Source organism: Pteropus alecto, unplaced genomic scaffold, assembly GCF_000325575.1.
Source record: "Pteropus alecto unplaced genomic scaffold, ASM32557v1 scaffold7, whole genome shotgun sequence".
NCBI classification, from domain to species: domain Eukaryota; kingdom Metazoa; phylum Chordata; class Mammalia; order Chiroptera; family Pteropodidae; genus Pteropus; species Pteropus alecto.
The window spans coordinates 45617702-45632690 of NW_006494614.1; the positions used below are offsets into that span (position 1 = coordinate 45617702).

Genomic DNA, 14989 nt, shown 5'->3' on the forward strand with positions numbered 1-14989 from the left:
CTGTGCTAGACGCTGGAACGAATTAATCAGACAGGATCTCAGTCCTTGAGAAACTTAAAATCAAATGCAGGAGATAGTAACAATTAATATATAGTATGGTAAATGAAACAGAAATTTGTGCAAAGTTATCTGAGCAACAAGAGCTGACAATTCCGCCTGGAGAAAGCAGTGAAGGTGACACTTGAGCTGTAGTGAGCGCGGAGTCTGAGGGGGGAATTTCTAGGCAGAGGCTGCCGGAACCAAGATGCTGCAGAGTTCAGCGAGTCTCGGTCGGATATTGTTACTGGACCGATCGAGGCCGTTCCGTCAGTGTTTGCAGCCGCCCAGGGATTGCGGCTGTTTGAGCTGATCTTCAGCTTCCACAATAACAGGCCGCAACAGCAGAGGATGAACGGAGCTCTGGGAAAGGTAACGTAGGTTTCGCGCATGCCGGCCGCGGCCAGGGTGGTGGGGAGAGCAGACCTGGGAGGTGGCTGTGGCTATCACCGCCTCTGCAGACATCCGGGTATATTATTCACTGGAGAGACCAAGCCTCTTCCCGGCAGCACATGCGGCGCCTTGTAATCAAACGATTGCGCTCCCTCTTCTCTGGGCGCCCTCCGCCGCAATATCCCACGCGCTAAGCACCCGCTACTAGCTACGGTCGCTGTCCATTGGCTTGGAAAGAGTTCCGCTGAAAATCACACCAGGATAGGTCCCAATAATCTGTATGACCTTAAGCAGGTCACTTTATTTTGTGTTAAGTCATCAACTTCCAGATTTTTTTTCTACAAATACCGTTTTTGACTTGCTGAACTAATCTGAGACTACTTGGCAATAAGGGAAGGATGGTAATAAACTACATTTCTACTTGTAAAACCTTATTTAAGTGACTGCGGTAAAACCGTATGAACCACCGGAAATGCATTCTGTGGCCTTACCTTGTCCTCTTAACAGACTGAACGTTATCGATTGCACTCTTTCAGTTGTATGCTGCTTAGAATAATGACTTATTTTTAGCAATTTATGTTAAAATTTTATTTTAGGCATTAATTGTAGAGACTATAATCTCCATGATCCATAGATTAGCATGATCATTTGTGCTCGGGGATCTACTAGTAGTTATCTTCGAGCAGCCCCTAAATTTCTCTAGATTTGTTTCCTTAAGGGCCCAAACCTCACTTCATATGAAATGACTCACTGTTGTTCACTTCATCTTAGCGAAATTGTGAGAATTTGGCCATATCTGTGAAAGGATAATAGAAAAATAATCAGAAAGTTTCAAAATTCTGTTGGTAAAGATGATCAGATTGGTGGCTCCATGCTCCTGCTCTATTTGCCTTGATTCTGAGGAATGCTGAAAGGGAGAGATCATTTTTCAAGGAATACTGTTTTTAACCATTCTATACTCCAGGAGTGCCCATGGAAATCTGTCATTAGGCCATCATCTGAAGAAATAAGGACATATAGAGCCCTTCCAAGTCTGATGCCACTGTTCCCTTCCATATTCCTTTCTACTGACTTTACTCTTCTGTCTGCCCTCCTGCTTTGTCCAGATAGTCTTCTTTTTATTTGCTAAACGCTGAATTCCTGATCCTTGATCTTATGGAGCTTTTTCATTTGGAGTACCTTTACCTTTCTTATCATTTATCCAATTACTCCCCTCCTTCAGGGCCCAGCTCATGTTATCTTTTCTATAAACGCTTTCTGATCACTCCATGTCTGTTTATTTTCTGAACTCCTACTGGTAGTATGTTTTGGCACCTAATCACATGCAGTCATGTGACTGTCCTCATCTTAGCCTGTCTTGAGGTGTTAGTTAATACTTTACAGTTATGAGGAAAATTAATGGGTTTGCATCAGACCTGTATTCTATCTCTTGTTTGACTTCTCTCTGCTCCAGTTTCATATCTGTAAAATGCAGATGATGCTGCTATCTGGAATTGCTGTTTATGCAAGTAGGTATATTGATATTCTACAGTTATAAACTGCTTCATTTGTATAATTTCATTTGATATTCGTAATATTATGAGAGAGTCCTGGCAGGTGCAAGATGAGGAAATGGAAGCTACTGGTACATAATAGGTTCTCAGGTGTTCTACTGAATGCCTGGATGAATGAATGCCTTGCTTATAGGGCAGTGGCCTTTTAAATGGTAGTACTGAGACTGGAGCTTAAATTTTTTACTCCTCTAAGACCCTATTGCCTTTCCTTTTATGAGTATTTCACATCTCCCTAATTTGATGATAATCTTGGTTTTCCTCATCTGTGAAATGAAGAATGAAAATTCCTCTTGACCTTTCTAGTTGTCAGTCCTTCCTTCTTTGTGATCTATACAGTCCATTATATTGATCTCACATTGTAATATAGTAAATAATTTGCACATCTCTCCTCACTGAAAGATTTGAGGGCACACAACTATATTTTCTTCATATCTGTATGTACGAAGTCTACAGTGTACTTAGCTTAAAATAGGTACCTGATAAATACTGAATGAATAAGTGAATAAACAAATGCTGACATTGCATGGTAAGTACATGGTAGGGTTGAGACTGGAACTTCAAACTCTTAACTCAGTGCTCTTTCTTTGGGACCCTAAGAAATTATTAGCTAATAATCATCTCACATTTTAGATAAGTGAGAAGCCCAGCTTTATAGTAATAAAACTAGGCAGAATCATATACCTCTTTAGGTCAACAGAAACAGTAGAGCAAGGTGGATCTGATTAAGATGCTAATACTGATATTCATCAAATCCCAGAAAACATATTGACTGATCAAGATATCAGCCCAGAAGGAGCAACTTTGGGGACCGATCTCATAGTTCAAATGAAAACATTGAAGGTAATGTGGAGCAGAGTTCATATGAATAACTAGTAGTGAGGACTGAAGCAAATAACAAACCAACAGACATGAATTAGGAAGACATAAGAAGATAGGAAATAGGACACAAATTTCAGAGTGCCTAGAAGGCAGGGAGTCCAAAGGCCAGGAAAATGGTTATGAAGTGGCTGTAGCCTGGTCACTACTAGATTGTAAGTGGAGGACAGGGACATTTTTCTATTTTGTTCATGTTTTTATCTTCAGCACCTGTCACACACACTATTATTTAATAAATGAGGAGCTGAACAGTCACCACCATTATCATTAGTGCTACCAATTTGACAATTAACAATATGTCTTGCATTTGCTAAGCCCTTTTTTTTAATATTATGTAATTTAACCATATTATCAACTTTTTGAGATAAATATTTTTATAACCTCTGTAGAGATAAGAAAATGAGGTTTGGTGGGATTTATTAATTTGATCACCAAATATTTGTTCAGCACCTGTTATGTTTCAGTATGCTAAATCCTGGGATGTAGCAGTTTCCTCTTTTCATGGAGCTTATATTCCTAGCAAAGAGGCTAATTAAACATATAACTACTTAATTTATTGTTATAAGTGCCACAAAAGAAAGACCCTGGGTACTGTATGAGTGTGTAACAGCAGGAGCCAAGCAAGTCTGAACAGTCAGAAGAGTTTTCTTGAGGATGTTATATGACTAAAACTTAAAGAAGGATAGAATTTAGACAGGGAGAACATGTGCAAAGTCCCTGAAATGAGAATATACTAGGAGTTCCAGATGGCCCCTAGGAAATTGGGAGGAGGAGAAGCAGTCAGGATTGGATTAAGGAAGAGTATGTAGAGAACTATGGGGATGAGAGTTGGGGAGATAATATGGGAGTAGACTTATATTTCAGAAGGTGACTGCAGGTAATTTGAAACTGAACTTAGTCCTGAAGGAAGTTAGGGAATTGGGATTAACAGCTCAACTGTGGCCTATAAGTGCCATCCAGCAGTTAAATGGTGTGAAGCCAGGTATTCTTTTTTTTTTTTTTTTAAATATTGAGATATAATTCACATATCATACATAATATTCACCCTTTAAAAGTAGAAAATTCAGTTTTTAGTATATCCACAAATTTGTGCAGCCATCACCAATATCTAATGCCAGTATATTTTCATCACTCCCCAAAGAAATCCTGTAACCATAAGCAGTCACTTCTCATTCCCCACTCCCCCTGCCCACTCCCTGGTAGCCAATAATCTACTTTCTGTCTTTATGGATTTGTCTGTTCTGGTCATTTCATATAAATGAAATCATACAGTATGTGAGGTCAGGTATTTCTTAAGTGACTTGTCAAAGATCACATTCTAATAAGAATGAAGTGCTGATATTCAAACTCAGTCCTTTGTGAATCTATAACCAGTACTTCTAACTGCCATTAAGACTTAGTGCAAAGACAGACTTCGATAGTCAACATCTTAAACATATTCAGAAGAGAATGGCCAAAGGAAAAACTATAAATAAGCAATTTTGAAAGAACTCAGAAAAGGTCACCTTTCTGAGCTTTGGTTTCCTTACAGTAAAATGGAAGTAGAAGTATCTACCTCACAGAATAGTTGTGAGCATTAAAGGAAATGATGTTCAGCATATAGCAGATCTTCAACAACAGGGTTATTGAGACTATTGTTATTAGCATATGAATTTCACTAGTATAAATTAGTATTACTCTTTTGAGAGGCAGTGTGGCAGAATGGAAAACGTGGGCTTTGGATTCAGTCACACTTGGGTTTGAATTATGGTACCTCTTACCAGCCTATAATTTTGGGCAATTTACCTAAGCCTCTGTTTTTTCCTAAGCCTCTATCAGAGGATTGGTATAAAGATTAATTGAAATAGTACATGGAACATGCTCAGCACAAAGGATGTATTCAATAAATAATAATCCTAGTTTAAATGATATTTGTTAATATACAAATATATTCTGTTAGTCTTCATAAAACAGCTCTCGGTTGCTTGCCTGAAGGGTCCCTTACCCATTGCTGTCATTACTCACCCTGGGGCTCTGCTGTCTGAAGCTACTCTTGTACTATATAGGTTTCGCCCCATGACTTTGGTTCTTTGGTAGCAGTCTTTTCCTAGTTCCTGGCTCCGGAGCTCATGGGACAAGTATTTTTGTAACCCATTGCAGCAGCTGTGTCCTCATTCATTCGCTAGCATCACTGCCCTCCTCTTCAATTTGTTCCAGAACTGTAGCTGCTCTTTATTTGCTGACTGGGAGGAGGTGGTGTTTGTAGATACAGTCCCAAAATAGATTACTTTGGTTCTGATAAATAATGCTGAACATTGCAGGGGAAGAGAAGCACATTTCCCAGAGCTGAAAGAGAGCGTTCACGCTACAATTTGAATATCTTCCAGAAAGTTGTCAACCTTTAAGCCTGGCTTTTAGATAATTAAATCCTTTGCTATTATAATAAAGATTGAGAAATCTGAACAATTAAAGTGAGGAAAAATCATTTTCATCTAGGTCTTTCTTCCCTCCCAGTACCTCTTCTGTATGAAATGACCCATTTAAGAATATACTCTGTTTGCTTTGATTTCTGTGCTGTTTGTCATGGTTGATCGGGGGCCTGCAGGAATCTTAAGTGCCACCTGTTCTAACTTCAGAGGGAGCAAGTACGAGCCAAGGTATTGTTGGCAAAAAGGTTGCTGCCATCAATCCAACACCAACAGGAGCCCCCAATTTGGGGTGCAATGAAGGGTTAGTAACTTTATTCAGGCGAATATTTTGCAAACCAGAGAAACAGAAAATGTACTCCATGGTGACAAACAGGACACCCTCTTATAAGAAGAAAGTACCTCCCCCATCCCTGATTGGTCCATGTTTATGTAAATGAAGAATCCAAAATCAAACAATCTGATTGGCCCAAATAGCACTGACCTGATTGGTTGGAATAGTGCGTTCTGATTGCTTGTTTTGAAGCTGCTCTGATTAGTCAATAAAGATGCAAATGAGGATATGGCTGTGCCGTTCTGATTGGACAGGGAAGGGCTCAGCCCATTGGTCAAAATATAATACCAGGAACTCTTTTGTAAGGGTTGACTCAGGAGAGAGAAACAGTGCAGCAACTCAGACCATGGCTTTTCCCTGAAATGCAGAGTGCATAAGAGGCATCTGTTGGCAATGGCAGCTAGATTCTGCTTAGAAATTCTGGCTGAGTTAACCATGGATCCGTTTGCAGATATTTTCCTTCTTGAGGTCCACGGTATGGTGGCCATTGGTGGGGGAGCTGGCTAGTGCTTCTGTCTTCTGAGGCTCATAGTTTGCCTGCTCTATCTTTTATTTGGCCAATATTAGGTTAGGCATGTTACACACATACTTTACAAAGTTTTTTAGTATCCGACTTAATTGTGATTTTTATGATTGTCTATGTACTTTGCCCTTCCTTCCATATATTCATATCCTTTCCAATCTTCGATTCTCTGGGAGACTTTTTCTGGAAAATTTTATTATTTCTCCCCTACCTCCTCTTCCTGATTTCCTAAGTACCAACACATTCATTTATGTGAGAGAGGGTATAAAATAGTGTGGGAATTATTTGCTTTGGAGTCAGAGAAACCTATGATCCTATGCTAGTTCTGACAGTAGCTGTTTGACTTTGGGTAGATTACTTAGTCTCAGTTTCAACTATAGAATGAGATAATAATACATATTCTGTAAGGGAATTATGATTTAGACACATTATTTACAAAATAGATGTGGGTACTTAATAAATGGTAGCAATGGTTATCACTCATTCACTTCACCAAAACTAAACTTGATTGAATAGCTGCTATATGGAAATACGACATGACCCTTACCCCTGAGCCTCTCTTGGTTTAGAATAGTGGTCTATGGGTGATGTTAAGAATTTTAGTGACTCCCGTAGTGTGCAAACTTTTGTATATCCATGCCTATATGAAGTTGGGGAGAAGGCAATTGACTTTGAACAGATTTTCAGCAAAGTCTGTAACACCCCAAGTGCTAAGATCTTCTGGCCAGCTCCACCTGGATTTCCTGCCAGAGGTGCTTATTGTTTGTATCACCTATTGTGACTTAATCACATAATGGTTGTAATATTGCTTAGCTGTTTGATACAAATGTATGTCCAGATCTCCAGCCATTCAAATTCCTGTTGGACAGGGATTGTGTTTACATTTTTAAACAGCTTTATTGAGATATCATTCATGTACCACACAATTCATCCATTTAAAATGTACAATTCAGTGGCTTTTAATATATTCTGAGTTGTGCAACCATCACTACAATTGATTTTAGAACATGTCATCACCCCAAAAAGGAACCTCCTGTCCCTTTGCTGTCATTCCCAGCTACTCAGCCCCTCAGCTCTAGGCAATCACTAATCTGCTTTCTCTGTAGATTCACCTATTCTCGGTATTTCATATAAATGGAGTCATTCAATATTTGACTCTTGTGACTGACTTCTTTCACTTAGTATAATGTTTTTAGAGTTCATCCATGTTGTTACATTTTGCTTGTATAGGCTCTTTAATATTCAGCATAGTAGTTGGTACATAATAATCTTTTTAAAAATAAACTTTATTTTAGAATAGTTGTAGAAATACAGAAAAGTTGCAAAGATAGTACAGAGAATTCCAACATACCTCACATCCAATTTTCTCTATTATTATCTTACATTAGTAGTGGTATATTTTTCATAATTAATGAACCAATATTGACATATTATCATTAATTAAAGTCCATACTTTACTCATATTTCTTTCCTTTTTTAATCTAGTGTCATTTTTCTGTTCCAGAATCCCATTCAGAATATTATGTTACATTTAGTCGTCACGTCTCCTTAGGCTCCTATGGTCTGTGACTGTTTCTCAGACTTCCTTTTGTTTTTGCTTACAAGTCTTTTAATGCATACATGTTAAAGGAATTGAAATTGTTATCTATAGCAGACAGGATTTTCTCTTTATGTTATATGACCTTAAGGACATTTAGTATTTATTATCTAGTTTATAAGAAGACCTCGTCTATGTTAAACACTCCCTTAGATAAGCTATGCCATTAATCTTTTGACTGGGTGCCCAGCAGGACAGAGTGAGATTGCAATAACTGGGGAGGGTAGAATCTTAGGGAGGGAAGCTGCCACCGCTACTGTCTCCTCTCATTATTTTGTTGATATTGGTATCACTATTATTACTATTGAGAAAGACAGTGTGCTGTAACAGAGGTATAGTCTTTGGAGTAAAATAGTCATCTTAGCCACTTATTAGCTATAATTTCTTGGACTATAACCTGTATGGGCCTCAGTTCCTTCACCTGTAAAATTACCTTGCAGTGTTTTGAAAATTAGAGAAGAATTAAGAAAGTCTCTCATATGGTGCCTGTGCTTGGCAGACTCACACTAGTTGTTCATTGATATTAGAAAAAAATAGATCAAATTGGAAAGAGGAAATAGGTTTGTTTGTTTTTTAAAAAGCATCATGGAAGGGGGCCTTCTATTTTCTGTAGTGGGTGGCATAAGAAAAAAGATGACTATGGTTTGCCTGCATGTTTGGTATTAACTATAAGACAGCTTCTTTGCCAGACAAGAGCCTTTGGGTCCTTTTGGTTGGTGTACTGTGGGTTTCTAGTCTCTTTGCGAAGAGGTGCTTGGAAGTCTGTGAATGTTTAAGATTGTTCTAACCTGGCTGTTTTGCTGTAGGTGCTGTGTCTGAGGAATGATATCATTTTTAAGCAAGCCTTTCCCCTCTTAAGGTAAGGATATTAACAGTAGTTGAATATAGCTAATATTTGTATTCTACTGGGTAGTTCACAAAGCATTTTTCTTTCATCATCTCCATTTGTGTGTCTACTAAGCATCTCAAGCATGAACTAACTCCCCTGCCATCTTGCTCTTTCCCCGTTCTCAGTAAGTGACAAATCCATTCATCTAGTTGCTCAGGTTGAAATTCTTGGAGTCATCCTTGACACTGTTATTTCTCTCACTCTACATCCAATTCTTTAACAAATCCTCTTGGTTCTACTTTTGAAATATTACAGCATCAAACCGTTACTTACCTCCAGTTTCACGCCTTATGCTTTCTGTTTTGCTAAACTACTAGAGACCAGTTCCTTATCTTCTGAAGTAGCATCATTTTGTCTTCTAACTGGTATCCCAGTTTTCACTTTTGTCTTCTATCTTTCATACTAAAATCAAAGTGATTCTTGTAAAATCAAGTTTGCTCATGCCAACTCAGAAATCTCAGAAATCTCCCATCTTAATCAAAATAAGATCTATAATCTTTACCATGGCTTTCAACTCTTTATATAATCTATTCCCTCATGGTATTCTACTATTTACTCAGCTTTAGCCACACTGGCTCCTTTTCTATTCCTTGATGATCTAAGCACTCTCCCACCCCAGGATCTTTGCACATTCTTCCATCAGATATCCATATCACTTGCTCTCTTACTGTATTCTTATCATAGAGGCCTTTCCTGACTACCCTATGTAAAATACCCCCTCCATCAATCTCTATCCCCTTATCTTGTTTTGTTTTTCTTCATAGCACGTATCACCACCTGACACATTTTATATTTATGCATGTGTATATGTATTTAAATTATCTGTCTTCCCCTCCACCCACTAGAATATAAGCATCATATGGATAAGGACTTTGATAGTTTTGTTTACTACTATATCTCTAAGGCCTAGAATGGTTTCTGACACACAGTAGGCATTTAATAAATATTTGTTTAATGAGTGAATAGATCTTCTTAGTGACTTGGTGAAACAGGTGATATTATCTCAATTTTATGCATAAATAACTGAGGTTCAGAATGGTTAATCGATTGCTTTAAGAGCACATAGCTAATATGAGTTGGAGTTAAGGTTCCAACCCAAGTTTTTTTTTTTTGCTCTTCCGCATATACAGTATGCTACTTATCCATTGTTTTTCTCTAGATGGTAATGAAGAACATTTAATAGTTTATTTCTCTATTCGGCAGATATTCACTGAGTGCTTCATGTGTGGCAGCCACATGATATAAAACAGTGAATTGCATATCTTCTTGGACCACATGACACTCATGAGCCTTGATGATTTCTTTAATCCTTTACATGTATTGAAGCCTTTTTCCTGTTATTTTCTATCTTAATTGATTTTTACATTAATCAGTCAATTATTCAATATGCCCTTACTATGGCACCATGCTAGGCATTTACATGTTCTCTCTCATTTTCACAAAAAAAATACTACAAGACAAATATAAATATTATCATCTTACAAAAGAGGAAACTGGCTCAGAGAGTTTAAGATAGATTTTCAGTCCCATGAGATTATACTATTTTTATCTGCATTTTAAAGATGAGATAACTGAGTTACAGAAATATAAAACAACTTGCTTAAAGTCACAGTTTGGAAATGGCAGAGTCAGCATTTAGTTACAGATCTGCTTGTCTCCAACTTGTTCCACAATTTAGTTCCAATGCTTTGCAGGACGCTGAACTAAAATAAAATACTCTCATTATCTAGTCAGCCAAACAGCCATATTATTCTCTTCCATGTTCTCTGGCTTCTGTATCCACTGCCTTCCCTTCTTCTCCATACTCCCAGAACATATTCTAATAGTTCAAGGCTATTGCAAGAACTACCTCACTGGTTCTCTTGCCTCAGTCTCACCTCTTCCTATTCATTTCTCACCTACTGCCAGAGTTAACTTTCCAAAACTTAAACTTGATCATATCACTCCTCTGCTTAAATTCTGCCAGAACAGTCCCACTGCCTACACAGAGTAAAGACTAAACTCCCTAGCACAGTGTACAAGGTTCTTCATAAGCTCGCCCCTGATTACCTCTTTCACCATGCCCCCTGTTGCTTAAGTTCTATTCATATCCAGCTGCTTGCAGTTCCCCAAACATACCACTTTCGTACCTCTGCCTAGAATGCTTAGCCTGTAAGGGTAAATAATTGAGAATAGTTTATTTTTAAAGCTCAGCTCAAATAGTTTCACCTCCGTAGTAGAAATGACCACATTTTCCTTTGTGCTCCACCAAATTTTATACATGTTTTTGTTCTGGATCAGCACTAAATTGTGGTTCACATTTGTTTACCTATAGTATCTCTTTCCCAACTAGACCATAGAGACATTTACTTATTGTTGCATCCTCAAAACCTAGCTTGTTGTCTGGCACATAATATATACATAATAATGTTTGTAGGAAGGAGGTAAGAAGGGAATAAGGAAATACCTGGCATTGACTTATCTTTAATGAAGAGTATACAAGTTTTGATAACTGTGCAAATAAATTGTGGTTATTTAACTGTATTCAACATACTCTCTCCTTCTTTTTAGATTCAAAACTTCAGGAGAGAATCCCATCTGTTCTGTAGGTAAGCATTTATTTTCTGATGTAGTCTGCTTGCTTTAAGTGACTCTCTAGTACTGTGTAATAATTTTGTCTGGAAAGATGCCTAACATATGTTTGAGAAGAGTGGCTGGTACTGAATCCTACTTCTTACATGGAATAGGACAGTGGGTGAGAACATAAAGTAGTGGTTAAGAGCAAGAGCTCTGTAGTTAGTTTGGATTCCAACTCTGCCACATACTCTACCACATATTCTGTGACCTTTGGCTACCTCTCCATAGCTTGATTTCCTCACTTTTAAAAAATGGGGATAATTATAGTACCAACTCCAATGAATTATTTGAAGATTCAATGAGATAAAACAGATAAAGTGCTCAAAAAGTTAGCTGCTGTTGTTATTATTTATTTCTACTATTCCAGATCTGTCTTTCATGTCCATCATCAACCAAACTGAGGCTTTTCTTATAGTATTTTGTCCAAAATGAATGTCCATCCAATCTGATTAACTCAATAAATGTTAATCTTTGTTTCAACCCAATTACTTGCCATTTTTGCTTTGTCTGTTATGTGAGACATTCCAAAGCAGTTAGATTTTAATGACATCTGTCATTTATCTAAAGAATATCAGAGATAAAGTCATGAGAATAAAGAAGGGACTAACATTTGAGTGACTAATGTGTACCATATAACGTATAATACATTTTTTATCTGTTAATTATTTCAGAAGGTGGCTTCAATGTGTAGAGAATCACCATTTCTACCAGCCCCAAAGCATCTCAAAATACAGGCTTTGTTTTATTTCTTCATTCTCTCAACAAACATTTATGGTACGAGGATGTGTTTTAGGTGCTGAAGATATAAAATTAAGAGGATACAGTCCTTACTTTATGGAAGCTTATAGTCTTCTAAGAAATAGTTTTTTCCCCCCAAGAACATGTAATGAACACTTACTTATGTACCCACCACTTAGATTCAACTATTGTTAACATTTCACTATCTCTATCAGACATCATACTTCACCCTTAAATATTTCAGCATCATTTCTAGAAATACGGACATTCTCTACATTCAGTTAACCACAAAACCAATATCTCACTCAGGAAAATTAATAATAATGCCTTAATACTATCTAATACTGTATCTATTTCCTCAGTTGTCCTCAAAATGATTTTTGTAGGTGTTGTTTATAACCAAGAGCCAATGAAGGTTCACACTTTGTATTTCACTATTATGTCACCTTTTATCTAGAACAGTTCTACCACTTTTTTTCTACAACAGTGACTTATAGGCTATCTTATAGAATGTTCTCCCTTCTTGATTTGTCTAATTATTTTCTCATGGTGTTGTATAACATGTTTCTCTGTTGCCTTCTACAAACTCAAAGTTAGAGCTAAAACTTAACTAGATTTAAGTTAAACAGTTTTAGTAAAAAAACTTTATAATTGATGCTGTGAACTTCATATTGCTTCCTATCAGGAGATTTAAAAAGATAACTAAGAATGTCTTACAAAAGTGAAAAACATCCATTTTAGAGAATATGGAAAATAAACACACACACACAAGAAGAAGCTGAAGAAGCTGAAGAAAATAAAAATCGACTGTAATCCTACCACCCAGAGATTATTGCTTAACATTTTGGTGTATGTCCTACCAAATCTTTTTCTAGGCATTTATATCCCTCTCTCTCTATATATATAGAGAGAGATGTATATATATATATGTGTGTATGTGTGTATATATATGTGTGTGTGTGTGTGTATTTTTTTGTCTTATAGTAATGAGAGGAAATGATATATAATACTTTATAATCCCCTTTTTTTCCCACTTAATTTATGGTGAACATGTTTCTACTACAATTGATAAATAAATATATATTTAATTATTTTGAATGTATTGCCTTATAAGGAACAATTTGGAGAAGATATTCTGAGTCTGATTTTGAACATGTTGAATCGAGCGCTATAGAGAGGATATATTAAGTAGCCCATTTGGATACACTGATCTTGAGCTCAAAATATAGGTTTGGGTTGAAACTGTAAATATAGAAGCTATCATATTGTCGATTTTAATTGGAGTCATGGGGATAAATAAGATCACCTGACGAGAACAAGTAGAGAAAAGGCCCAAGGATCAGGCCCTGAAGAACTCCAACATTAAAAAATTGGGTAGGTGGTGAAAGAGATGGCTAATGAGATTGAAAATGGAAGGCCAAAATGGTAGGAGAAAACCAGGATAGTGTAGTTTCATGGCAGACAAAAGGAAAGTGTTTTAAGAAGGAAAGGGTGGTCAACCATGTTACAGTTACAATGTGTGCTGCTGAGAGATCACGAAAATATGAACTTAATATCTTTTGCTTTAGCAACAAAGAGGTCACTGATGACAGTGAGAGCAGTGTCTGTGAGGGTGGGATGGGTCAGTTGTGGAAGTCAACTGTGAGTTGACAAGTGAATGGGAGTTCAGGATTTAGAGAAAGCTATTATGGACAATATTTTTATGACGTTTGACTTGGAATGGGAGGAAAGAGAATTGGTAGGAGCTGGAGAGGGATATGGGATCCAGGAAAGGTTTTTTTTTAATAGTTATTTCTCTCTTACTTACACTTTTTATTGTGAAAGATGTAAAAAACACAGAAAAGCAAAAAAGATAATATGTCAAATAAACCCAGATTTGGTAATTATTAACATTTTGTTAGACTTTCTTTAGTATTAAAAAAGAAAGAATTATGTTCAAGTCCTCTTATTCACTAACTGTGGTCTTATCCCTTAACACAACTAGAGACAGTTCATTTTGAACTGGTATGTATTCTGAGGAAGTTTTTTTAAAAAAATTAGTACTGAGAAGGGAAAAAAATGGTGTAGATGATAGAGGCTCTCTTCATTCCTCTGGCAACCAAATCAAAATTGTGACAAATAAGTAGCAGCAGTAGCAAGGAAAAATTGCCTGGGATGAACAAGTCATACAACTAGGGAGAAATCCAAGAAATCACCCTGCAATGGCAGAAGGTAGGATGGGGCGAGGATGCAGGGCTGCCCGGTCTCGAGCAGCTGAGTGAGACTGAGGCTGTGGCAGTGGCAGTGGCAGACACCTCTTAGAGGGGCCGCATCTGTGAGTGGATTTTCGTCATGATGGACCTGCTCACTTTGTGCACTAATGCCAATTAGGCTATGTGAGGGGGCACCAGGGACTTACAGGGAGACATTGTCGGAGGGCCAAGGCGAGACTCACACTGTACAGAAGTGCCAGCGGTATTCATTGTACCCTGTTGAGCCCTCCCCGCTCCCAGTGCATGGACATAACACTGCCGTAACTGAGTCCTCATCAAACTGGATAGCAAAGGTTGCTCAGCCCAGAGGATTCCCTGAAACTCCGCCTAGCCCAACTCGTAGCCCCACCCAAGCCATATCCAGGTATATCCTCAGCCAGTCAGGTGCTTCTTGCTGAGCAGTGTCTAGACTCACACTGGAGGCACCTGGCCTTGGTTTCTGGTTGGCCTTTTGAGGCAACTATAAGCACAGCATCTGTGGATTGCTTGCTGAATCTTAACAGGTGGCTCTAGAGGGGCAGAGGCTTGGGCTAAATTTGGTCTGTAGCTGAGCCCCTGTCACGACTGTGCCACTGAACACCTACTTCACAAATCCATACTAATAAGACTGGGAGACTTAGGAGCTTTGCTTAGTACATAGAAACAGACACAGAAAGGCAGCCAAAATGGGAAGACAAAGAAGCAGAAACCACATGATAGAACAGAACAGAGATCCAGATATAATGGAGTCAAGTAATTTAACAGACGCAGAGTTCAAAATACTGGTTATAAAGAGGC

General features: G+C 37.8%; 1 protein-coding gene across 1 annotated transcript in view; it reads left to right on the top strand.

Annotated features, from left to right (window-relative positions):
- The first annotated feature begins 253 nt into the window (after window positions 1-253).
- The window catches only part of MRPL48 (mitochondrial ribosomal protein L48), a 47263-nt gene continuing 32527 nt past the window's right edge, over window positions 254-14989 (top strand). The window contains exons 1-3 of the mRNA XM_006926601.3: window positions 254-408; window positions 8524-8576; window positions 11157-11194. Coding sequence (XP_006926663.1) covers window positions 388-408; window positions 8524-8576; window positions 11157-11194 — 112 coding nt within the window. The 5' untranslated portion in view covers window positions 254-387. The remainder of the gene's footprint in view (window positions 409-8523; window positions 8577-11156; window positions 11195-14989) is intronic.